This window comes from Anomaloglossus baeobatrachus, chromosome 2 (genome assembly GCF_048569485.1).
Source record: "Anomaloglossus baeobatrachus isolate aAnoBae1 chromosome 2, aAnoBae1.hap1, whole genome shotgun sequence".
NCBI lineage: Eukaryota > Metazoa > Chordata > Amphibia > Anura > Aromobatidae > Anomaloglossus > Anomaloglossus baeobatrachus.
In genome coordinates this window covers 85406619-85431475 of record NC_134354.1, presented here as the reverse complement: position 1 = coordinate 85431475, position 24857 = coordinate 85406619, and the positions used below count along the sequence as shown (strand labels likewise).

At 47.1% G+C, this 24857-nt stretch overlaps 1 protein-coding gene across 5 annotated transcripts in view; it reads left to right on the top strand.

The window, feature by feature from the left end:
• The window catches only part of LOC142290977 (NACHT, LRR and PYD domains-containing protein 12-like), a 1131354-nt gene that overhangs the window by 873235 nt on the left and 233262 nt on the right, over positions 1-24857 (top strand). For all 5 annotated transcript variants that reach the window (XM_075335136.1, XM_075335138.1, XM_075335137.1 and 2 more), the window contains one exon: positions 21990-22160. In XM_075335136.1, coding sequence (XP_075191251.1) covers positions 21990-22160 — 171 coding nt within the window. The remainder of the gene's footprint in view (positions 1-21989; positions 22161-24857) is intronic.

Below are 24857 nucleotides of genomic sequence, written 5' to 3'. Positions count from 1 at the left end.
GAAGGTCAAAGGGTCCCGTAAACAGTTCCTCAGAGTAACCTTCTTGGGGGGTCATGTGTTTCCTTAGAATACTGATGTTAGGAAGGAGGACTAGGTTGAGGATTCGATGGCCTAGCCTCTGGGCTACTCAAGTCTTTGTGGACATTTGGGATTTGCTACTCGACAAGTAACTGGAGGCATTTTCTGCTAGCCAACTCATTACCTGTTCGCACTGTTCAGGGCGCAAGAGTGGTTTTCCACGTGGACAAGAATATTGGGATAGGAAGGCAGAGGCGACCACCACTGTCACTGCCACCTCGTCCACGGCTGTTACCGCCTCTTTTTCCCATTTTTTTGGTTTGACTATTTGAAGGTGAACACTGTAACGAGATCTTTTGTACAGGCAGTGGAACAACACTGATGGTGGGTTGTTAAACTTGTGTAATTAGTTTCCCACGATAGCTGTTTCAGTAAGTCTAAAAAATGCAAGGTACCTTTATTGGACAAAGTACCACTTGGAGGAGTCGACAAATATGTTGTGAATGTCTTTCAGCCCTAAAAGAAAACAGGGTTTGACACCACTTTTATTTTAGTATTGTTTTTTGGCACTCAGACTGTGTTTTAGTTGCCGCATGCCACTATCTAAGTTCTGTAAGATATGAAGCCGCCACCACCAGGATGCTAGGTTGGTGGTATGAAAGTATTTGGCTTCAGGCAAAGTAGAGCCACTGACACAAAGTATTAATTTAAATTTTGGAATGCTGAGACTGTGTTTTAATAAGAGCTGGACACTATGTAGGTTCTGTAAGATATGAAGCTGCCACCAGTATGCTAGGTTGCTGCTATTAAGGTATTGGCCTTCAGGCAGAATTAGAGCCACTGACACCAAGTATTAAAATTTGGTAACACTGAGACTGTGTTTTAGTAGGAGCAGGACACTATGTAGGTTCTGTAAGATATGAAGCCGTGAAATCAGCTACTGGATCTGGTATTTTTATTATTATTATTATTATTATCATTATTACTTATTTATAGAGCACCAATAATTCCATGGTGCTGTACATGAGAAGGGGTTACATACAGAGTACATACACAAGTTACAGTAGACAGACTAGTACAGAGGGAAGAGGGCCCTACCTTTGCGGGCTTACATTCTATAGGATTTTGGGGAGGAGACAGTAGGTGGGCTGTAGATTGGGCAGCAGCTCCGCACGATGGTCGGGCGGCAGCTCCGCACGATGGTCGGGCGGCAGCTCCGCACGATGGTTGGGCGGCAGCTCCGCACGGTGGTCGGGCGGCAGCTCCGCACGATGGTCGGGTGGCAGCTCCGCACGGTAGTGAAGCAGTGAGGTTATTGTAGATTATAGGCATTTCTGCACAGATGGGTTTTCAGGTTCTGTTTGAAGCTTTCAAGGGTAGCAGATAGTCTGATGTGTTGAGGCAGCGAGTTCCAGAAGACTGTGGATGCTCGGGAGAAGTCTTGGAGTCGGTTGCGTGAGGAGCGAATTAGAGAGGAGGAGAGAAGGAGATCTTGGGAGGACCGGAGGTGACGTGTTGGAGTGTAGTGGGAGATTAGTTCAGAGATATACGGAGGAGACAGATTATGCACAGCTTTGTAGGTCAGTGTTAGTAATTTGAATTGGATACGGTGGAAGATTGAGAGCCAGTGGAGGGACTTGCAGAGAGGAGAAGCTGGGTGGTATTTAGGAGAGAGGTGGATCAGTCGGGCAGCAGAATTAAGGATGGACTGGAGAGGGGCGAGCGTGTTAGCAGGGAGCCAACAGAGGAAGATGATACAGTAATCGAGGTGGGCGATTATGAGGGCATGCACTAGCATTTTTGTAGATTGCGAGTTGAGGAAAGGACGGATTCTGGAAATATTTTTGAGTTGAAGACGGCAAGAGGTGGTGAGGGATTGGTTGTGTGGTATGAAGGACAAGGCAGAGTCAAAGGTCACTCCGAGGCAGCAAACTTTGGGTACTGGTGAAAGCCTGGTGTTATTTATTGTAATAGATAGTTCAGGTGGAGAGTGTAGGTGAGATGGAGGAAAGATGATTAGTTCAGTTTTGGCCACATTGAGCTTTAGGATGCGAGAGGAGAAAAAGGAGGATATAGCAGATAGACACTTCGGGATTCTGGACAGCAGAGATGTGACATCTGGGCCAGAGAGGTAGATCTGAGTATCATCGGCATATAAGTGGTACTGGAAGCCATGGGACTTTATGAGTTGTCCCAGGCCAAATGTGTAGATAGAAAAAAGTAAGGGTTCCAGGACAGAGCCCTGAGGGACGCCAACAGAGAGATGGCGGGATGAAGAGGTTGTGTGGGAGTGGAAGACACTAAAAGTGCAGTTGGAATGGTATGAGGAGATCCAAGAGAGGGCAAGATCTCTGACACCAAGGGAAGAGAGGATCTGTAATATAATGGAGTGGTCGACAGTATCGAAGGCTGAGGACAGGTCTAGAAGTAGGAGTATGGAGAAGTGCTTGTTAGCTTTGGCAGTAAGTAATTCGTGATTTTAGTCAGGGCAGTTGCGGTAGAATGATGAGGACGGAAGCTGGACTGTAGGTTGTCAAAAAGAGAGTTAGATGAGAGGTGGGAGGAAAGTTCAGCATGGACGTGCTGTTTCAGGAGTTTTGAGGTGAACGGGAGTAGTGATATGGGGCGGTAGCTGTTAGTAGAGGTTGAGTCGAGGGAAGGTTTCTTTAGGATAGGTGTGACTGTTGCATGTTTAAAGGCAGAAGGGAAGGTACCAGTCGTTAAAGATAGGTTGAAAAGATGGGTTAAGGCTGGAATAAGGATAGTGGTGAGATTGGGGAGGAGGTGGGATGGGATGGGGTCTAGTGTGCAGGTGGTGAGGTGCGCTTTTGAGAGAAGACGTGCAAGCTCTTCTTCGGTAATGGTGGGGAGGAAGTTTATGGGGGAGGGGCAGTGGTCTGTTATATGAAGGGGTTGTAGTGACTGAGCAGAGAAGACTTGCCTTATTTGGTCAATTTTTTTTCTTTGAAATAAGTGGCAAACTCTTCTGCAGAAATGAGGGAGGTTGGAGGGGGCAGTGGTGGGCGAAGGAGGGAGTTGAAAGTATTGAATAACTGTTTGGGGTTGTGTGTTAAAGAGGATATGAGGTTTCTGAAGTAATCCTGTTTAGTGGAGGTGAGGGCCAAGTGAAATGTGTGAATTGCACTTTTGAATGTGGTGAAGTCTTCCTGGGAGTGCATTTTTTTCCAGCGCCGCTCTGCAGCCCTAGACACTTGCCGTAGTTTTAAAGTGAGGCCTTTATGCCAGGGCTGTCTATTGATTCGTCTCACTCTGCCATGCACAAGGGGAGCGACTGAATCAATAGCTGATGTGAGAGTGGTGTTGTAGAAAGTGGTGGCACTGTTTGTGTCGTGGAGTTACGATATGGAGGACAGCGGAAGGATAGAGTCAGAGAGGGTGTGCATGTTGAGGTGTGCAAGGTTTCTGCGGGAATGTGCTAGGTGCTGGACAGGGGGGGCAGGTGAGGAGGACAGGGCTGAAAAGGTCAGCAGATAGGGGTCAGATAGGGAGAGGGGCGAAGTTTTGAGGTCAGAAAGGGAACAGAGGCGGGTGAAGATAAGGTCTAGTGTGTGTCCATCATATGGGTGGCAGAGGCGGACCACTGAGTTTGACCAAAAGACGAAGCGAGGGACAGGAGTTTAAAGGCTGCCGACTTGCAGTTGTCAGTGGGGATGTTGAAGTCACCCATGATGATGGTGGGAATGTCAGCAGAGAGAAAGTGTAGAAGCCAGGCAGAGAAGTGGTCGAAAAAGACAGTGGTAGCGCCCGGGGGTCTGTATATGACAGCCACTTGGAGGTTAGAGGGAGAATAGATTCGGACAGAGTGCACTTCAAAGGAAGGCAGGACAAGAGAGGGTAGAGGTGGGATTGGGTTAAAGCTGCAGTTGTTAGAAAGAAGGAGATCCACTCCTCCACCCTGTCTATTGCCAGGGCGAGGAGTGTGGGAGAAGTGAAGGCCACCGTAGCATAGTGCAGCAGAGGAGGCAGTGTTGGAGGGTGTCAACCATGTTTCGGTGAGGCCCAGAAAGGATAGATTGCTGGAGGTAAAGAGATCATGAATGATGTGCAGTTTATTACAGACAGAACGGGCATTCCAGAGTGCTCCAGAGAAAGGGAGCGTTGAGCGGTGAGAAGGGAATGGATTTTTATATTGGAGAGATTGCGGTAGTTACTAGTATGTGGGGAGTGATAAATAGGTGATAAAGAGGGGTGTACCATCTGTGGGGGGCCAGGGTTGGGGGATATGTCACCAGCAGTGAGAAGTAGAGAAAGGGGGAGCAGGTGGGAAAAGGAGAGTCGACGGCATGGTCTACGTGATATAAGGAGCGATCTGAGGTTTAGGAGCAGGTCAGCAGATGAGGACAGATGAGAAGGCAGGAGGGAAGGGGAGATGAATTTTTGTTTGGAGAGTGCTGGGGTGTGGGGATAGCGAAGGAGAGTAAGGAGGAGAGGGGCAAAGACTGTGAGGGCATAGGTGAACTTGGTGGGAGTAAGGTGTTAAGTATGGGATTTAACAAATAAATTGTAACAGTGGCAAACTCAGTTAGAAAGAGTAAAATGTTACCTTCTGGTCACTTCTGGGACATTTCTGGTATATTTTTGACACTCTACTTAATAGATCCCACTTATGAGATCACACCAGACCAGGGTCATAGCAGACCTGGTATACAGATTGATATGAAAATAGCCAAGTAACCAAGTAAAAAGACGCCTAAAAATTAACTTTTAATAGATAATGTTAAAATCTCGCAACAAGACAAACAAACAAACAACCGTTGCACAGAACGTGCCACATATAGGAAGGTGTAATACCCTGTATATACCCTGAGGATTTCAAAAGAGCATCAATACACCACTTGTTACAACACTTCGATTATGTTATGGTTCAATGACCTCTATGACACCACACCCCTAATCGGAAGCTGGTAATAGTAGTATAGGTCAGCAACCTCTATATCAAAAAAAGGAACCGTCTCACCAGTCTCCTGTAGATATGGTCTGGTGTTCCTTATAGTCACTGTTAGATATAGACTGACAATCCCCCGGTCCTCCCAGGTATTGCTGCAGGATCCAATATATCTGTCAGCTGGATATTTCATCATATCAGGGCTCCACTCTCAACCCATTTCCTTATCATCAGGAGAGCAATACACAGTGTGTCTGAACATTTAATGTCCCAACATGGACCGACACATGCTGCTGAAAATATTGAAAAGCATTTTTAGTCACCAATATCTAAAGTAGTTAACCGCGGTCGGTAACCCCAAAGGCAATATACTCACTGTTGTCGGGATCACAGTGAGTAAATTGCCTTTGGGGTTACCGACTGCGGTTAACTACTTTAGATATTCAATATTTTCAGCAGCATGTGTCGGTCCATGTTGGGACATTAAATGTTCAGACACACTGTGTATCGCTCTCCTGATGATAAGGAAACGGGTTGAGAGTGGAGCCCTGATATGATGAAATATCCAGCTGACAGATATATTGGATCCTGCAGCAATACCTGGGAGTACCGGGGGATCTACTAAATGTCAGTCTATATCTAACAGTGACTATAAGGAACACCAGACCATATCTACAGGAGACTGGTGAAACGGTTCCTTTTTTTGATATAGAGGTTGCTGACCTATACTACTATTACCAGCTTCCGATTAGGGGTGTGGTGTCATGGAGGTCATTGAACCATAACATAATCGCTGTGTTGGAACAAGTGGTGTATTGATGCCCTTTTGAAACCCACAGGGTATATACAGGGTATTACACCTTCCTATATGTGGCACGTGCTGTGCAACGGTTGTTTGTTTGTCTTGTTGCGAGATTTTAACATTATCTATTAAAAGTTAATTTTTAGGCGTCTTTTTAGCGGGTTACCTGGCTATTTTCAAGATATGAAGCCGCCACCAGTATGCAAGGTTGCTGCTAGTAAGGTATTAGCCTTCAGGCAGAAGTAGAGCCACTGACACCAAGTATTAAAATTTGGTAACACTGAGACTGTGTTTTAGTAGGAGCAGGACACTATGTAGGTTCTGTAATATATGAAGCCGCCACCACCAGGATGCTAGGTTGGTGCTATGAAAGTATTTGGTTTCCGGCAGAAGTAGAGCTACTGACACCAAGTCTTAAAATTTGGGAACACTGACACTGTGTTTTAGTTGGAGGAGGACACTATGTAGGTTCTGTAAGATATGAAGCCGCCACCAGAATGCTATATATTATGATATTTTGCTTCAGGCAGAACTACAGGCTGTGACAGCGATTTTTTATTTATTTTTTTTTCAAAACTTACACTTTTTTTTTACCAGCAGGGTACTATGGAGTTTATGTACGCTATGAAACCAATACAAGGACACAACTGAGCTGCTATGAATTCAGATGGTGGATGACAGGCACTACACTACATCTGAACCAGTTGTTTTGTTAATTTTGGGACCTTTTTTAGGAAGTTGCAATATGTCTAGTAGAACAGACACAATGGATGTAGCAGTGCTGAGATTGTTGATTATTAGTAGCAGATGTCAGGACAGCTTTAAATCTCTCCCTTCCTGTGAAAATCCTCTCCCTATATCAGACACCGCAGACTGTATGCAGCACTAAAAAGAGGATTTTTTTATTTTAAAGCAGGAATGGCTCTCACCTAACAAAGCACTGCACTAACACTGACCATATAGCTGTTTCTGCGATTTCTTCATCTACTAGCACCTAATACACAATATATTCAGCCCTTAATAGGACTATTATTATTTGGCTGTCTAAGCGCTCTCCCGCACACAGTACAGTCTTTCTACACCACAAGCTCAGGAATGAATGCGTGCACAAAATGGCCGCTGCCTTATATAGCCCCTATAACGCTGTGTGGCTAAGCCAATCACAGTAAGACCACAACAAAGATGGCTGTTGCGTTACTGTGAGGGCAAGCAACATCAGATGTGTTCATTGGCTGGAGGCTCCGCGGGCATGGAGGATAGGTGAGAACATCTTTTATTGTGTGTAAACAACATCGTAATATGGGACAGAAGGGAACCAGCAGGCGCACATTACTAAACAATGGGCTCACTACTGCAGGGAACATTATGAAACAATGGGGACATTACAGTAGGGGACATCAGCCATGCCCACCAGATGCATATGTCCCCAGACCCCCACCAGATCTGTATGTCTCCAGCCCCACACCAGATCTGTATGCCTCCAGCCCCCTCACCTGATCTGTATGCCCCCAATCCCCCCACCAGATCTGTATGCCCCCAGCCGCCCCCACCAGATATGTATGCCCCCAGCAACCCTCCTCAGATCTGTATGCCCCCCAGTGCCCCACCAGATCTTTATGCCCCTAGCCCCCCCACCAGAACTGTATGCCTCCACCCCCCACCAAATCTGTATGCCTCCAGCCCCCCCACCAGATCTGTATGCCCCATACCCCCACCAGATCTCTATGCCACAGCCCCCCCCACCAGATCTGTATGCCCCTAGCCCCTTCCACCAGAACTTTATGCCTCCAGTCCCTCCACCAGAACTGTATGCCTCCAGCACCCCCACCAGATCTGTATGCCCCCATGCCCCCCACCAGATCTGTATAATTCCAGCCCCCCACCAGATCTTTATGCCCCTAGCCCCCCCACCAGAACTGTATGCCTCAACCTCCTCACCAGATCTGTATGCCCCCACCCCCCTCACCAAATCTGTATGCCCCCAGCCCCCTCACCAAATCTGTATGCCCCCAGGCCCCCCACCAGATCTCTATGCCCCCAGTTTACCTCCCACCAGATCTGTATGCCCCCAGCCCCCCTCACCAGATTTGTATGCTTTCAGCCCCCCGCCAGATCTGTATGCCTACAGCCCCCTACCAGATCTGTATGCCCCCAGCCCACCTCACCAGAACTGTATGTGTACCGCCCCCCACGCCAGCAATCGAGCCACTCGGATCCGGAGCCGCGGTGGCTCGAGGGGTGTCCGGATCCGGTGGGTTCGCGCGAACACTCGATTAAAAAGGGGGGATATGTACAGGGGGAGTTTTTGGAAAGTTTGTGACGCCACCCACGGTGCGTGGTAATGTGAGGGACCACTGCTGCCGTTGGGGAGCCCGGTGACGATGGTGTGGCAGCCTGATGTTTAACCCTTCCGTGGGTAGGGGGTTTGTGTCCCGGGGCCCGTTGGTGTCTGGATGGTGTTTGGGTGCCGTTGGGGATAGGAACAGGGGTTTCCAATGTACTCACTCAGTCCCGGAATAACTACACCAACAGCTTGTAAACCAGAATTCTGAGCGCCACTGTAGCCTGAAGGGAGCACGCCTGGATCCGCGCCCTAGGTGTTGCTGTTAGCCTGTGGCCCTTTCCTTGACACCTTCATCTCTGTTGGACCCGTGGGTATAAAACTCTTCAGGTCCCGCTCACCCGTATGGCTAACGGAGTGAGCTTGCTCTCAGGGTTCTCGCATAGTATTTCTTTGGACTATAGTGGGAAAGTCCTATCCCATCGGTGCGCTAGTACCCCAATTTTTGAGTGGGTTGGGGATGACACTTGAAGTCTTCACCCCCGTCGGGTAAATTACCGGAACGCGTGAAGCTACTTTCCGGCCCACGGTCCACGCACCCCGTTGTGCCCTGGCCCCCGCCCGGTGATGGCTCAAGGCCGCCGGCTGCCCTCCTCGGCAGTCCGTGCCCCTTGACACTGTCCCAGGGTTCCAGCTCCTACGAGGCCCAGACCAACGTCTGCCACCTAGTACACAGGAGCTCTCCTCCGTGGCCTCTCCTCATGAGAACCACCACTACTCCACTCTCTCAACTCATCTCCACTTTCACTTTCCTCACTTTTCCCTCACCAACCTCCCATGTGGGCGGCCCTATTCCCTTCAGTTCCCCCAATGGTGTGTCTGGAAGGTTAAAGTGGGCAGTGTTCTTATAATTTTGATTGGCTTAAGCTGTTAGCAACACCAAAGGACCAGGATCCGTAACCAATGAGGGTGGATACTGTGCAAAAGGGCAAATTGCACAATACCCTATGACGACCTGATAGGCCAAGGCGTCACATATGCCTCCAGCCCCCCCTCACCAGATCTGTATGCTTCCAGCCCCCTCACCACATCTGTATGCTTCCAGCCCTCCACCAGATCTGTATGCCTCCAGCCCTTCCACCAGATTTGTATGCCCCTAGGCCCCCCCACCAGATCTGTATGCCCCCAGCCCACCTCCCACCAGAACTGTATGCCCCCAGCCCCACTCACCAGATCTGTATGCCTCCAGGGCCCCCACCAGATCTGTATGCCCCCAGGCTCCCCCACCAGATCTGTATGCCCCCAGCCCACCTCCCAACAGAACTGTGAGCCCCCTGCCCCACTCACCATATCTGTATGCCTCCAGCCCCCCCACCATATCTGTATGCCTCCAGCCCCCCCACCATATCTGTATGCCTCCAGCCTCCCCACCATATCTGTATGCCTCCAGCCTCCCCACCATATCTGTATGCCTCCAGCCCCCCCACCATATCTGTATGCCTCCAGCCCCCCCACCAGATCTGTATGCCCCCAGCCCCCCCACCAGATCTGTATGCCCCCAGCCCCCTTTCCAGATCTGTATGCCCCCAGCGCCCCCACCAGATCTGTGTGCCCCAGCTCCCCCACCAGACCTGTATGCTTCCAGCCCCCCGCCAGATCTTTATACCCCTAGCCCCCCCACTAGAATTGTATGCCCCAGCCCCCCACCAAATCTGTATGCCCCAGCCCCCTCACCAGGTCTGTATGCTTCCAGCCCCCCCACCAGATCTGTATGCCTACAGCCCCCCCACCAGATCTGTATGCCCCCAGCCCCCTCACCAGATCTGTATGCCTCCAGCCCCCCACCAGAACTGTATGCCTCCAGCCCCCCCCCCCCCCCCCCACCAGGTATGTATGCCTACAGCCCCCCCACCAGATCTGTATGCCTCCAGCCCCCCACCAGATCTGTATACTCCCAGCCTCCCCCACCCAATCTGTATGCTCCCAGCCTACCCCTCCACCAGAAATGTATGCCCCAGCCCCCCTCACCAGGTCTGTATGCCCCCAGCCCCCCCCCACCAGATCTGTATGCCCCAGCCCTCCCCCCACCAGATCTGTATGCCCCAGCCCACCTCCCACCATATCTGTATGCCTCCAGCCCTCCCACCAGATCTGTATACCTCCAGCCCCCCCCAGATTTCTATGCCCCCAGCCTCCCCCCACCAGAACTGTATGCCCCAAGCCCACCTCACCAGATCTTTATGCCTCCAGCCCCCCCACCAGATCTCTATGCCCCCAGCCCCCCCTCACCAGAACTGTATGCCTCCAGCCTCCCTAACCAGATCTGTATGCCCCCAGCCCCCTTCGCCAGATCTGTATGCCCCCAGCCCCCCACCAGATCTTATGCCCCCAGCCCACCTCACCAGAACTGTATGCCTCCAGCCCCCCTCACCAGATCTCTATGCTTCCAGCCCCACTGCCAGATCTGTGTGCCTCCAGCCCCCCGCCAGATCTGTATGCCTCCAGCCCCCCCGCCAGATCTGTATTCCTACAGCCCCCCACCAAATCTGTATTCCCCAGCCCCACTCACCACTGCTCCTGTCAACACCACTAAGCATAAACAGATGTTCAATTCACCACACTCTTCATGCGATAGCATCAGGTCTATTTCTAGTTTTTGTAATATTTTTATTATATCTTTTAATGGGAAAACATTGAAGATATTACACTTTGATACAATGTAAAGTAGTCAGTGTGCAGCTTGTATAACAGAGTAAATGTGGTGAGTCCTCTAAATAACTCAACACACAGACATTAATATCCAAACCGCTGGAAACAGATGTGAGTACACCCCTGAATGAAAGTGCCCAAATTGTGTCCAAATAGCCATATTCCCTCTCCAGTGTCATGGCACTCATTAGTATTACAAGGTCTCAGGTGTGAATGTGGGACAGGTGTGTTACATTTGGTGTTATCGTTTATACAGTCTCTCATACTGGTCACTGGAAGTTCAACATGGCTCCTCATGGCAAAGAATTCCCTCAGAATCTGAAAAAAAGAATTGTTGTTCTACATAAAAATGTCATAGACTATAAGAAGATTGCCACCACCCTGAAACTACACAAAAAGATTGACAGCACTCCTGAACATGTAGTGTGAGCAGGTGCATAAGTGGACATGACATACAATGACAAAAAAGACAGTTGCACTCTGAAAGGATAAAGCATGCAAACCATGAATGTAAGAATATAGACATGCATTACTGCTAAAATGGAATCTAAGAAAAACATGCGATTTTTAGCAAGAAAAAACGGTCATTTTTATATCTGCCCAGTAGCCACGTCAAGGCATATCTCATAATACTGGGAACCTACTCTGAACTGAAGCTTCTCTCTGGGTTTAAAAACCTCCATGTGTATGAGCAAGTAGGAACCTGCTATTAGAGAATAAAATCACCTGTGGTTAGTGGGGGAGGGGTGCATGGTCAGAAGGCATGACCCCATAATCTACACAAAAAGACTGAAGATACGCCCGAAAAAACATCCAAATGGAATTTCCAAGTGCAATTTTATCAGGTCATGCCACCCGAGGAAGCACAAAGCGAAACGCGTGTTGGGCCTGGTGGACTGCCCTACCTTAGGATGGGACAATATGGGTAAGCTGGATCATAGTTACACATAGTCTGTTTATTGCACAAGGTGACTAGCCCTCTAGTGACTGATTTATTCATTGCGGTTTTGAACATCAATGTCTGGCCTATTTACTTTTGTGAGTCTATATTTTATTTTTATTTATTATTATAGTGCCATCAATTCAATGGTGCTTTACATGTGAAAGGGGTATACATAATAAGGACAAGTACAATAATCATAAACAATACAAGACACAGACAGGTACAGGAGGAGAGAGGTCCCTGCCCGCGAAGGCTCACAGTCTACAAGGGAGAGGTGAGGATACAGTAGGTTAGGGTAGAGCTAATTGTGCAGCGCTGTATCAGACTGAGGGTTACGGCAGGTTGTAGGATTGTCGGAAGAGATGGGTCTTCAGGTTCCTTTTGAAGCTTGTCAAGGTAGGCGAGAGATGGTACTTTATTACTCTTCATACATGTGTTGTCCACTTATATTCACATTATAGGCTATTGTTGCTGTTAAATTGACTAGATTGTATATGTCAGTGCCGACTAACCTTTCACAGGCTGAGTGCCCAAACTGTAGCTCTAAACCCAATTTTTTTTTCGAAGTGCCAACATGGCAAATTAACCAATTCTATAATGTAAATAATTGATTTTAAACTTCCATTTGCAGTCTTCTCTTCAGCTGGGGGCATCAAGCTCATGTGTGCTTACCACACATTGAAGCTGAGCCACTCCCACTGTCCTTTACAGACACAGCAGTTGGATTGATCTTTCTGGAAAAAGTTGCAGAATATTACATAGACAGATTTTAGCATGGAATGCAATCAGATTTCACCCTGAAATCGACATCTACATTTCAAAGTCTGAACATCTTGATATCCCATAAAGACTAGAGTTGAACGATGTTCGAGGTTCGCCAATTTCATGTTCGAGTGATTTTGTGGGGTGCTCGAGATCGAACTCGAGCTTTTTGCTAAAAGCTCGACAGTTCGAGTTAGGTTCGAGAATGGTTTGATCACCATAAACGTGGCTTTTCACAGTAAGGCTATGTGCACATGTAGCTATCTGCATGCGTCCTGCGTCCCCAGCACAATCCCTCTCCCTTTCCTACTCACCGATCACGGGCGCCTCGCTGCACGGCTGTCAGAAATCTGCGGTGTCTTTTCCTCTTTAGAAAATGTCTGCCACTTCATTAATCAATTAGTTATTCCGTGCTTTCCCCGCCCACCGGCGCCCATGATTGGTTGCAGTCAGACACTCCCCCAAGCTGAGTGACAGCTGTCTCACTGCAACTAATCACAGCCGCTGTCGGGCAGGTCTATATCGTGCAGTAAAATAAATAAATGAATAATAAGAAAAAAAAAAAAAAAAAAATGCGGTTCCCCCCATATTTGATACTAGCCAGGATAAGGCCACACGGCTGGAGGCTGGTATTGTCAGGATGGAGAGCACCACGTTATCGGGAGCCCACCACCCTAACAATATCACCCAGCAGCCACCCGGAATTGCCCATCCATTAGATGCGACAGTCCCGGGGGACTCCACCCAGTTCATCCCGAATTGCCCTGGTGCGGTGGCAATCGGGGTAATAATGAGTTTAATCATGCCAGGCGTCTCCCCGAGATACCGTCCATGATTAAACTGAAAGTGAAAGTAAATAAACACAGCGAAAAATCCTTTATTTGTAATAAAAGACAAAAAAACATCCTCTTTCACCCCTTTATTAATCCCCAAATACACATCCAGGTCCGAAGTAATCCACACGACACTGTCAGCTCGACTACATGATGCTGCAGCAGCACCGTAGAACACGATCGTGCTGTCACCAGAGACTTCAGCAATGCAAAAGTCAAGATTACCAAATCTGCTTATCTTTACCATTATAGGCAATAGACTAGTGGATAGAGTGCTTGCTTAAGAAGCATAACTTCAGGAATTCTAATCTTGGTCCCGATAAAGAATTTTTTTTAATTTTAAATTATAATTATTATTTATAAAGTGAACGTAAGTAAACACACACAGCGAAAAATCCTTTATTTGGAATAAAAGACAAAAAAACACCTCATTTACCTCTTTATTAATCACCAAATACCCCTCCAGGCCAGGTCCGACATAATCCACATGACACTGTCAGCTCGGCTACATGAAGCTGCAGCAGCACCGTAGAACACGATCGCGCTGTATCAGCTCCACGTAGCAATGAAGTAAATCACGCTGTCAGCAGAGACTTCAGCAATGTAGAAGTCAAGATGCCTATTTTTTTTATCATTAGAGGCAGTAGACTAGTGGATAGAGCGTTCGCCTAAGAAACATAACTTCAGGAGTTCTAATCCCGTTCCCGAATTTTTCTTTTTTTATTTTTTTTATTTTTAATTTTAAATTATAATTATAGATTTATAATTTAATTTAATTATGCACTGAGGGGAGGAGCCGGAGATCAGCTGTGAGCCACGGGACACACCTCTAAAATCGGAGCAGTTCACGGAATGAGGTTGCATTGCTCTCTCCTCTCTCTCCTTTCCCTCTCTCTTTCTCTCTCCTCTCTCTTTCTCTCTCTCTTTTTCTCTCTCTTTTTCTCTCTGTCTCCCAAGGAGAGGGAAGAAAGCGTTTCAGGGAGGGCTGAGAAAGCATACTACAGACAAGGAGAGGGAAGAAAGTGTTTCAGGGAGGGCAGAGAAAACATACTATATTATAATATAATTATTATTTATTTATAATTATAATTTAATTTAATTATGCACTGAGGGGAGAAGCCGGACATCAGCTGTGAGCCGCGGGACACACCTCTAAAATCGGAGCAGTTCACGGAATGAGGCTGCATTGCTCTCTTCTCTCTCTCCTCTCTCGTTTTCTCTTTCTTTCCTCTCTCTCTGTCTCTCCTCTCTCTTCTCTCTCTCCCTTCTCTCTCTCTATCCTCTCTCTCTTCTCTCTCTCCATTCTCCTCTCTCTTTTCTCTCTCTCTCCTCTCTCTTTCTCTTTCTCTCAGACCTGGCGATGATCAGCTGATGTGGTCACCTGATGGAATCAGCTGACACTATAAGTCGAGTGGTGAGGCCGGCTTTTTACCGCCCAGCCGGCTAAACTATCAGCTGATGCTGTCGGACAGGAGTCTGCACCTGAAGTGTGTAGTTTTTTTTTTGCACTGATGCATCAGCTGATTGTATAAAAGCCGTTTATACAATCAGCTGCTGTGTCATTTGATTCAGGCCCTTGAACCTGACACATCATCTGATCACTTTGCCTTCCAGCAAACTGATCAGATGATATTGGATCCAGATTGGACGGCGCGGGACCCTTGACCCAGGATTACTGAGGAGGGGGGTTCTTTATTTCAATAAAGATGGAGTCACTAAATGTGTTGTGTTTTATTTCTAATAAAAATATTTTTCTGTGTGTTGTGGTTTTTTTTATCTGTACTAGAAATTCATGGTGGCCATGTCTAATATTGGCGTGACACCATGAATTTCGGGCTTAGGGCCAGTTGATAATATACAGCTAGCCCTAACCCCATCATTACCCAGTGAGCCACCCGTCACCAGGGCAGCTGGAAGAGTTGGATACAGCGCCAGAAGATGGCGCTTCTATGAAAGCGCCATTTTCTGGGGCGGCGGCGGACTGCAATTCACAGCAGGGGTGCCCAGAAAGCTTGGGCACCCTAAGCTGGGGATTCCAATCCCCAGCTGCCTAGTTGTACCTGGCTTGACACAAAAATTGGGTGAAGCCCACGTCATTTTTTTTTAATTATTTCATGAAATTCATGAAATAATTAAAAAAAAAAAAAGGACTTCCCTATATTTTTGGTTCCCAGCCGGGTACAAATAGGCAGCTGGGGGTTGGGGGCAGCCCATAGCTGCCTGCTGTACTTGGCTAGCATACAAAAACATGGCGAAGCCCACCTAATTTTTTGGGGGGCAAAAAACTCCTTCATACAGTCCTGGATGGAGTATGCTGAGCCTTGTAGTTCTGTAGCTGCTGTCTGTCTATATGGAGGAGTGCAGACAGCAGCTGCAGAGCTACAAGGCTCAGCATGCTTCATTCACTAGTGTATGCAGGAGAGCAGACAGCAGCTGCAGAACTACAAGGCTCAGCATACTCCATCCAGGACTGTATGCAGGAATTTTTTGCCCACCAAAAAAAGACGTGGGCTACGCCATATTTTTGTATGCTAGCCAGGTACAGCAGGCAGCCCCCAACCCCCAGCTGTCTATTTGTACCCGGCTGGGAACTAAAAATATAGGGAAGCCCTTTTTTTAATTATTTCATGAATTTCATGAAATAAGAAAAAAAAACAAAACGATGTGGGCTTCACCCGATTTTTGTGTCCAGCCGGGTACAACTAGGCAGCTGGGGATTGGAATCCGCAGCACAGGTTAGCCTGAGATTTCTGGGCGCCTCTGCTGCGAATTGCAGTCCGCAGCCGACCCAGAAAATGGCGCTTTCATAGAAGCGCCATCATCTGGCACTGTATCCAACTCCTCCAGCTGCCCTGATGCCTGGTGGCTTGCTGGGTAATTATGAGTTAATACTAGCTTTGTTTTACTAGCTAGTATTAAGTCAGAGATTTTTAATGTCAGGCAAGTTTGACACGGCCATTAAGAATCTCCAATAAAGGGTTTAAAAAAAACGCACCACCCAGAGAAAAAATACTTTAATAGAAATAAATACACATTAGAGACTCCATGTTTATTACTCCCTGTCAGCCCTCCACGATCCTGCTCTTCTGTCTTCTTTCTCCTTCAACCTACGCAGCTCTGCTACATCAGCAGCGCTGCATGGGGGAAGACTGCTTCCCGTGCAGTCTATATCACTCAGTGAGTGAGCAGCAGCTGCGTGCTGAAGCGGTGACGTCACCGCTGACAGGCGCGTTGCTATTGCAACGGTGATCTCCGTTATTGACCGGCTGTGGCAGCCGGTGAATAATGGAATGGGGAAGCAGAACGGGGAGCCAATCATGTGCCAGAGCATATCGCCAGTACACGGGGATGCACAAAAGAGCACCACATACCGGAGAGATGTACTGACAGGACCTAGCAATGACGCCATAGCCATGTGACCAGTCTGTATCCAATGAGATAATAGACACATGACTGGTCACATGGCTATTTTGACGTCACGATAGGTCCTATGCTGGTTACCGGGAGGACGCAGCGATTATCGGAAGGAAAAGCGGCGGGAGACAGAGTGCAGGACGCGTCGCGGGTACCTGTAAGTGGTATGGCAATATTTATTAACTGTATGTGTACATTTATAATGTGTTTTTATGTGTTTGTGTTTGCCTCCCATTGGTTTCAATGGGGTTCGAGAGGTTCGTCGAACAGCTCGCCGAACCGAACTTGAACGCGGCCTCCGTTAGACAAACCGAACTCAAGCCTCTAGAGGGTGGCTCATCTCTAATAAAGACATGAGTTGCTTCCATCCCCCTTCATTATGTAGTTATGTCCCCCTTCCTGGGCCACTTCCTGGTAAACATGTCCCCCATCCTGATATATATTTCCTACATTCTGGAATATTTGTCACCATCATGGCCCCATCCTGGTAAATGTACACCATTGTGGTAAATGCACCCCATCCTGATAAAAGTACCCCATCTTGGAAAATGTACTGCATCCTGACATGTTCCCTCATCCTGTTAAATGTACCCCATCCTGGTAAATGTTCCCCATCCTTTTAAATGATCCCCAGCCTTGTAAATGTACCCATCCTGGCATGTATCTCATCCTGGTGCATGTTCCCCCTTCCTGGCATGTACGTCATCCTGGCAAATGTACCTCATTCTGGCGTGTTCCCCCATCCTGGTAAATGTACCTCATCCTGGCAAGTGTACCCTATCCTGGTAAGTGTTCCACCATCCTTGTAAATGTTTCCCCATCCTAGTAAATGTACCTCATCCTGGCATGTTCCCCCATCCTGGTAAATGTACCTCATCCTGGCAAGTGTAACCTATCCTGGTAAGTGTTCCACCATCCTTGTAAATGTTTCCCCATCCTAGTAAAGTACCTCATCCTGGCATTTTCCCCCACCCTGATATGTTCCTCTATCCTGGCATGTCCCTATCCATATCCCTATCCTGGTACAGCCACACACAGTTTAAAAAAAAAAACAAAAGCAAAAAAAACTTACCTTCCAACACCCGCTCCACCACTGCGTACCCTGTCTGGCACGCATGCCAAAGGTTCGCCATCACTGGTATATGTGAATTGGTGTGACACACAGATCAACAGTGGTCATAAGCACTGTAGACGGACTGTTCAGCTGCTTTCTGCCACATCAGAACATTGTGCTATGGGGTTGTGCGGTATTTTGTAGAGAGTGCATAGTGCAATACTTATACAGATATACATTATTTGAATAGTAACATATTTATTCATACCTTAGTCATTCTCTGTAAATTCTACAACATACATGCATTGTGCAATTTTTATACAAACTTATATCTTACTTTGATCCATGTTGACTTACCGATCCTTTATCTTGTTCTTGGGTACGTGCTATCCACCTTTTTCTGCACCTGTGGTCCTCTCCCTTTTATTGATTATAAGTATTTATGTGTGTATTTGTGTTTAAATAAAAAATATTCATATCTTCATATTAAGGAATTTGACTCCAGTTTTTCTTGAATTTTATCAGGTCAGTTTCAATATGGAGATAGCAATTTTGTGTAGTATTTTAATAATTTAAGCATTTTTTAAAACCAAAACTTAAAAAATATATATATATTTTTAGCTCTATATTCTAAGAATCATAAGTTTTTATTCATTTATTTTTTTCTGGCACTAGAGTTGAGGAATTTTTTTTGCGTGATGGGCTGGAATTTTTAACAATGCTGTTTTGGTTTTCATACAAATTTTCGTTTTTTTTTTTTTTACATATTTTATTACAATGCTGGTATTTTCTATTTCTGGCATTTATTGTGTGCAGTAATTACTTTTATATTTTGATATATTATATTTATATATTTTATATTTTGATATATTATGCTTTTAAACATGAGGTGATATCAATATATGTTCAGTTTTTTTAATTGTATATTTTTGAACTGAGAAAATGGCGGGGATTCACACTTTTTAATTATTTTTTTGGTTGTACTTTATTACTTAGTCCCTTTCACTAGATGCTGTATGTACTGCAATATCATAGTATTTATTGTAGTAAAAAGTGTAAATGATGGTCCCTTTGGCATAAAAAGTAGAATCAAGATGGCAGCAATGGGGGCCTTCAGGAGGCACTCAGGTTCCATGGACCCCATTGTCATTTCTTTATTGTATTGCAACCGAAGCCCTTTAGTGTTCTCACCCACTATGATACCCTTTCCATGGCCCTCATAAATCAAGATGTTCAAAATAATGTTGAACCTATACAGAATGATGCCCCCACATTACTCCACCAACACAGTATTATGGCCTCACAAACCCCACACAAAGTATGATGCCCCATAGTCCTGAACAGTCCCACACAGTAAGATGGTCACCACAGCCCCACACAATACACAGTATACATATATACACACTGATGCCTGGTGAGGAGGAGAGGGGCCAGAAAGGTGAGTATAGGTATTTATTGTATTAATCTTAACATGGTACGGTTTTAATATTCTGGGGTCAGCGTTGGGAAATGCAGGGAAAGAAACCTCTCGTGTTACGCTGTTTATGAGTGGTCTCAAAAAAATTCAGAAAAAGCAAAACAGCAGAGAATACAGGTTACCTGTACAGGTAAATGCATGTCAGCAGAGTCAAATGAAAAGACAGGAACTGACCTAGTGTTTGTATAGTATAAACAATAAAATCTAGGATCACAACAAATGAGCAAATAGTAAATAAATAGTAATAGTACATGTAATTAACAGAGTACTTAGTTCACACTATTTTGATCCAAATAGTGTAGAAGCCAAGGTATACCCCAATCAGGATTGTCCCTATTTCTTGTAGTCCACCTTGCTATGTGCCAGCAGGCCTCAAAATAGACAGGGCAAGGGCAGAGCGGTACCTAGGCCTGACTCTTAAAACACCTACCCATTTAGTATAAATTACACATCAGTAATGGCTCTCATATTAGTCTCTCTAAGGCCGATTTCAGACGTCCATGTTTTAGGAACGCGTACCCATTTTAGTCTCTGGAGTTACACACAAGTCCGTGTTTTCTCATGGACCATGTGACCCCGTGTGACCCTTCACGCACACGGAGACATGTCCGTTTTTTCTCTGGCATTACGGGTGTCACACGGCCCGCACACTGATGTGATCCTTGTGACATCAGTGTGACATGCACCGGAGAAAACACGTCTGTGAAATAAAAAGATTTTCTATATTAACCTGTATTTAGCGGTGCTGTCTTTGGCTCTGCTGTCTCCTGCTTCTGACCTCCACTCATTATACTCATTGAATATTTACTGCTCCCCGGGCCTGAAAGCAGCAGCACGCTGGGGACAGCATCGCCTGGTACAGCATCGGAGACAGCATTGCTGGGGACAACATCGCCAGTGACAGGTGAGTAGCCAGCAGTGTGTGTGCAGTGATGTCCAAGAGGTCCTCCGAGTTCCCAATGAACTCTGATAAACCCGTGAAGTCATCTTCATGACACCTGCAGTAGTACGGGTGTCGCGGGGGTGTCATAAGGATGTCATCAGAGTTCACTGCACACACACTGCTTGCTGGCTACTCACCTGTCCCCGGCGATGCTGTCCTTGGCGATGCTGTCTCCTGCTTCAATCTCTGAGGTGCGTGTCACACGCATGTCACACGTATGTGCGGCGCCCCTGAGGCTTCAGTCGCCACAGGATACTGCACCTCACTTAAGGTGCGGTACTTATCCTGGGTCCAGAGGAGGTCGGTATCGGTTTCACGACACACAAACTCATACACACAATCAGGTTGCCCTCTCCATTGGGGACCGGGCTAGGGTCGGGTATTAAGGTAGTCACCAAACTCGGGGGCTGCCGCCCACTAGTGACGGAACGGGGAAGAAGAGGCTACCAGTGTGAGTCAGGAGCAACACAACAGTAAGGAGTTCTCCGGCAGGAGAGAAAAGGAGCAGACGGGTTTTTTGGTAGCTCTTGTGGGACATAGGAGTTAAAACGGTCACCGAGGGGAGAGCTTCATTGCTCCCTCGGGACCAGCGCAGTGCAGGGTGCAGAGCCCAAGGGTGGAACAGACTTCACGTTGGAACACCAGAATCTGCAGGACAGGGGGATTGTATGTTCTTCTGGCCGCCACCAATTCCCAGAGCACAGTGGCACATAGGGTCCGGGGTCGTGCTCCAAATTCAGACCCCACTGCGGACTCGTGTCACCTGCACACGGGACGGAGACTAAAAACTACAAGAACTGGGGTCCCCAAGTAGCTTCAGGCCACGGGGATCCATCTTTAACAATGCAAGAAGGAAGGGCCCACAGACTACCGGACTGGTACTAACCTCCCAATGATACAGGATCGGCTGGGGCCCATTACGGCAGAGACCGGTACCCTGAGGCTGCGCTTGAACTTTGAGTAAAAAGACCTGGACCCGCAGCAGCTGTCTCAGCCTCTTATTGCCGTCGCCCCACGCTTTGGCGTCAACGGCCTTTACATCCCCTCATCATCTTCCCTGGGACCCGCTCAACCTGTGGGGAGCAGAACCATCTTTGCTGCGACACCATCAGCCCTAGAGGACATCACCCACAGCGGCGGCTAATCCCTGGCCGTATACCACAGGTGGCGTCAGGAGACAACAACTATATCCATCATCCCAAACTTCCATTCCATCATCCTGTTCCCTTTTATTGTACGCCTCGGGGCCACGAAGCCGGGCAGAGCCACCCATGACATCCCCAGATGCGACATCAGCGGCCCGGCGACGAGTAAAGTTAACCCCTTGCCTCGTAGGTGCTACATATGCAAACACAGACATCACACGTGTGACACAGGTATGACCATACCCATGCATGTGACTTGTACCAGATTACACACGGGTGTCTGAAACTGGCCTAATACTGTAAAATGCAGATATGGCAGACATAAAATAAAAAAATAAAAAAAAGCACAAACAGCCCTAGTGTGGCGGTAGTAGGAGAGCCATATGTGACATGTAATCATGTGAAAACAGAAGGTGCATGGAGGACACGAGTCCTATGATGGATAATATAAAGTAGCAGTTTTAGCAGCTGATGACTGGTGTTATACACCAGGTACTTCCCCTAGCATAATTATAATGGTAGATATCTGGAGCATGGATTTGGCAGCTTTCCTTACCTCCACTACACACCAAAGGCGGCTTCTAGTGATGACATTTATGGATCTTAGTGCCATCCGGGGACATTCTCTTGTTCAGTCATCTATGGATTTTATTCTGGCGCTCTGTGGAATTGTCACCCACATCTCATCTGCTTTTTTTACAGATTGAATAAGAATTCTCTACCAGAAGCGTCCTGCATCGAGTTGGCTTCTATAATAAGGAATTGCCGGTCTCTGAAGACACTCGACCTGTCTAGTAACCGTCTGTATGGTCCTCACTTCAGTGACCTGATGAAGGCGCTGTCCAGTCCAGACTGCGGTATAGAGGAATTACGGTGAGTATAAGAGACAGGTACAGGACTGAGAGATGTGGGGGACAAGTTATACATGAATTTTATACTATTTTATGCTCAGGGCCATTGTTATGTCCATTATATAAACTGCTGACCGCTCCTTGTTATGTGACGTCACCACTAATGAGTGAGTGTCTTGTCTCTGTCATAAAATGGAGGCTATGAGAAATGTCATTTACAACAATTACTAATACTATTCCCTTATTGTATGTGGAGTCTTATTAGAGTTTGGGGAGACGTTGCATAAATACTATAATGAAACAGGACGTTTTAAGCTTCTATGCTTCCTATGTCGGTGGCTACTGGCATCCTGCAATGTGGAGGTCAACTTCACAATATCGGAAATATATTATTGTAGTTATCTAGTATGGGAGCTGCAATCATGGAAACTTATAATGTGTTTCCCGTCCTTACTGTCAGGTTCATGGCTTTCCTTTAAAATGGGGCCACTACCTATATTATTGATGTGAATGAGGCACCGGACTCCATGTGCTGCATTGCTTGTCTGAGAAAGAATGGTTAACCAGGAAATCTATTTTTGAGCTTTCGTTTCGTCCTCCTCTTCTTCAAGAGTCATAGCTTTTTATTTTTCTGTCCACATAGCCTTATGAGAGCTTGTCTTTTACAGACCAAGCTGTAGTGTTCTATGGCATCAATTACCAATTATATTACTTGTACTGGAAAATGGGAATAGATTCCAAGTGTAGTACAATGGGGAAAAGTAACAATTCCCACATAATTTTTTAAGTTTTAGTTACTGTATTTATTATTTGGTAAAAATGGCCTGGCAGTATTATTCTTCAAGCGTGTACAGCAATACGCTATGTATAAGGGTATACAGTGGAACCTTGGTTTATGAGAACAATCCGTTCTGGGAGTGTGCTTGTAAACCAAGTTACTCGTCTAGCAAAGCAAAATTTCCCATAGGAAATAATGCAAGCTCAGACAATTCATTCTGCAACTTGTTCAATGTCCCATCCTGGTCCCCTATTGTGCCATTCCACACACATACAAACACATATTATGCTCACCTTACCTTCTGTTCCCTCGCCGGCCTCCTCATTCTTGTAGTCCACCGGAGCAGGACTAACCATCGCAACTAACCATCGCGACCGATGCCGGAGCTTCATCTACCAAAGCGCTGACGTCAAAGGCATGAGCCGCTTGCCTCTGATTGGTCAGCGCGCTGCCTTTGAAAAGCAGCTGACAGCGGAATTTCCTCCATCGTCACGATGGTTACCGGATATGCTTACTGTACCTGCAGACTACAAGAACCAGGAAACCGGAGATGGAACGGAAGGTAAGGTGAGCATATTGTGTGTGCATGTGTGTTTGTGCGTGCTTGTGTGTGTTTGTGCAGACTGCAAGAGCGGGTCAGAGCGCGATGAAAGTATGGAACCGGAAGTGTGCGCGGAGAGTATTTGCTCGTGCAGCAAAGCATTGCTCGTAAAACTGAGTTACAAATTTACAGCAAGCTTTTCTCGTATAGCGAAATGCTCACACACCAAATTACTCATAAACCGAGGTTCCACTGAATACCCTAACATTCAATAGTTTGGGGTCACCCAGACAATTTGTGGATCATTCCAGTATTTGACTGGGTGTCCCCTGACTGCTGTGCCCCGTAATAAGGGGTTAATCCGGTCGTAATTTTCTGCCTCCTCCTCATTTGTTGCAGCCAATAATTCTTCTCACCTCCTCCTAATCCCATTCCCTGCCTCTTCCGGTCTCTCCCCACTTTGTGGGACCCGGAGGCAGTTGTCCCTGCTGTGCACCTAGAGAGAGTGAGTAGGGCAGAAGATATAACCGCTGCCATCCTGGACCATCGGGAGGGATTGGATTGGGATGCATGACTGTTATTCCCGATCGCTGGCCGATGTCCCGTCCCTCCTGATGGTTACGCTCCTGTCCCTGCTCCCATCTATGCCTGCGGGAGGTCGTTGTGCCCGCCCGTCATCAAAGGCCTCATTGTACGGTCCCCGTGGACGCCCTCCCCTCCTCATTCCTGGCCCTGCCCACTCACCAGTTACCAATCGCGGCAGCACGCACCCCTTCACTCACCCCGTGCTCTGTCATCCCCCCTTTACTATGCCCCGGCAACTGTGCACTGTGCAGCCGATCCACTCTGGCTCCGCCCACATCAATCTGTGAGCAGTTACCGCACCCCCTCTATGCAGAGAGCGCGGCGCTTCTCTTTAACTGCCCACACCCACTTTGTATGGGCTCCTTCCAGTTGGTTGAGCCTGGAGTGTATGGGCTCCTTCCAGGTGGTTGGCCTGGAGTGTATGGGCTCCTTCCAGGTGGTTGGCCTGGAGTGTATGGGATCCTTCCAGGTGGTTGAGCCTGGAGTGTATGGGCTCCTTCCAGGTGGCTGGTGGGCGTGGGATATTTCATTGTGCTCTATAAAAATTCCCCCCCCTTTCCTCACTATATTAGTGTGTGTGTATATGTAAGAATAAATAAAATATTTATAAATAGTTTATTCCCTCTGAAAACGTTGGGCTGCATGTAGCCCACGCATTATAGAATCTATCCCACCTGCACCCACCCCCACCACCATCAAACCCCCTCCTGCAGCAAAACGGAGCATAGTGGGTGAGCGCAGCTCCTCATTCAGTGAGGACCCTTCTCTGCAGCCGGGGGCTTAGGCTATAATAGTAAACACACGTGATGCGCCTG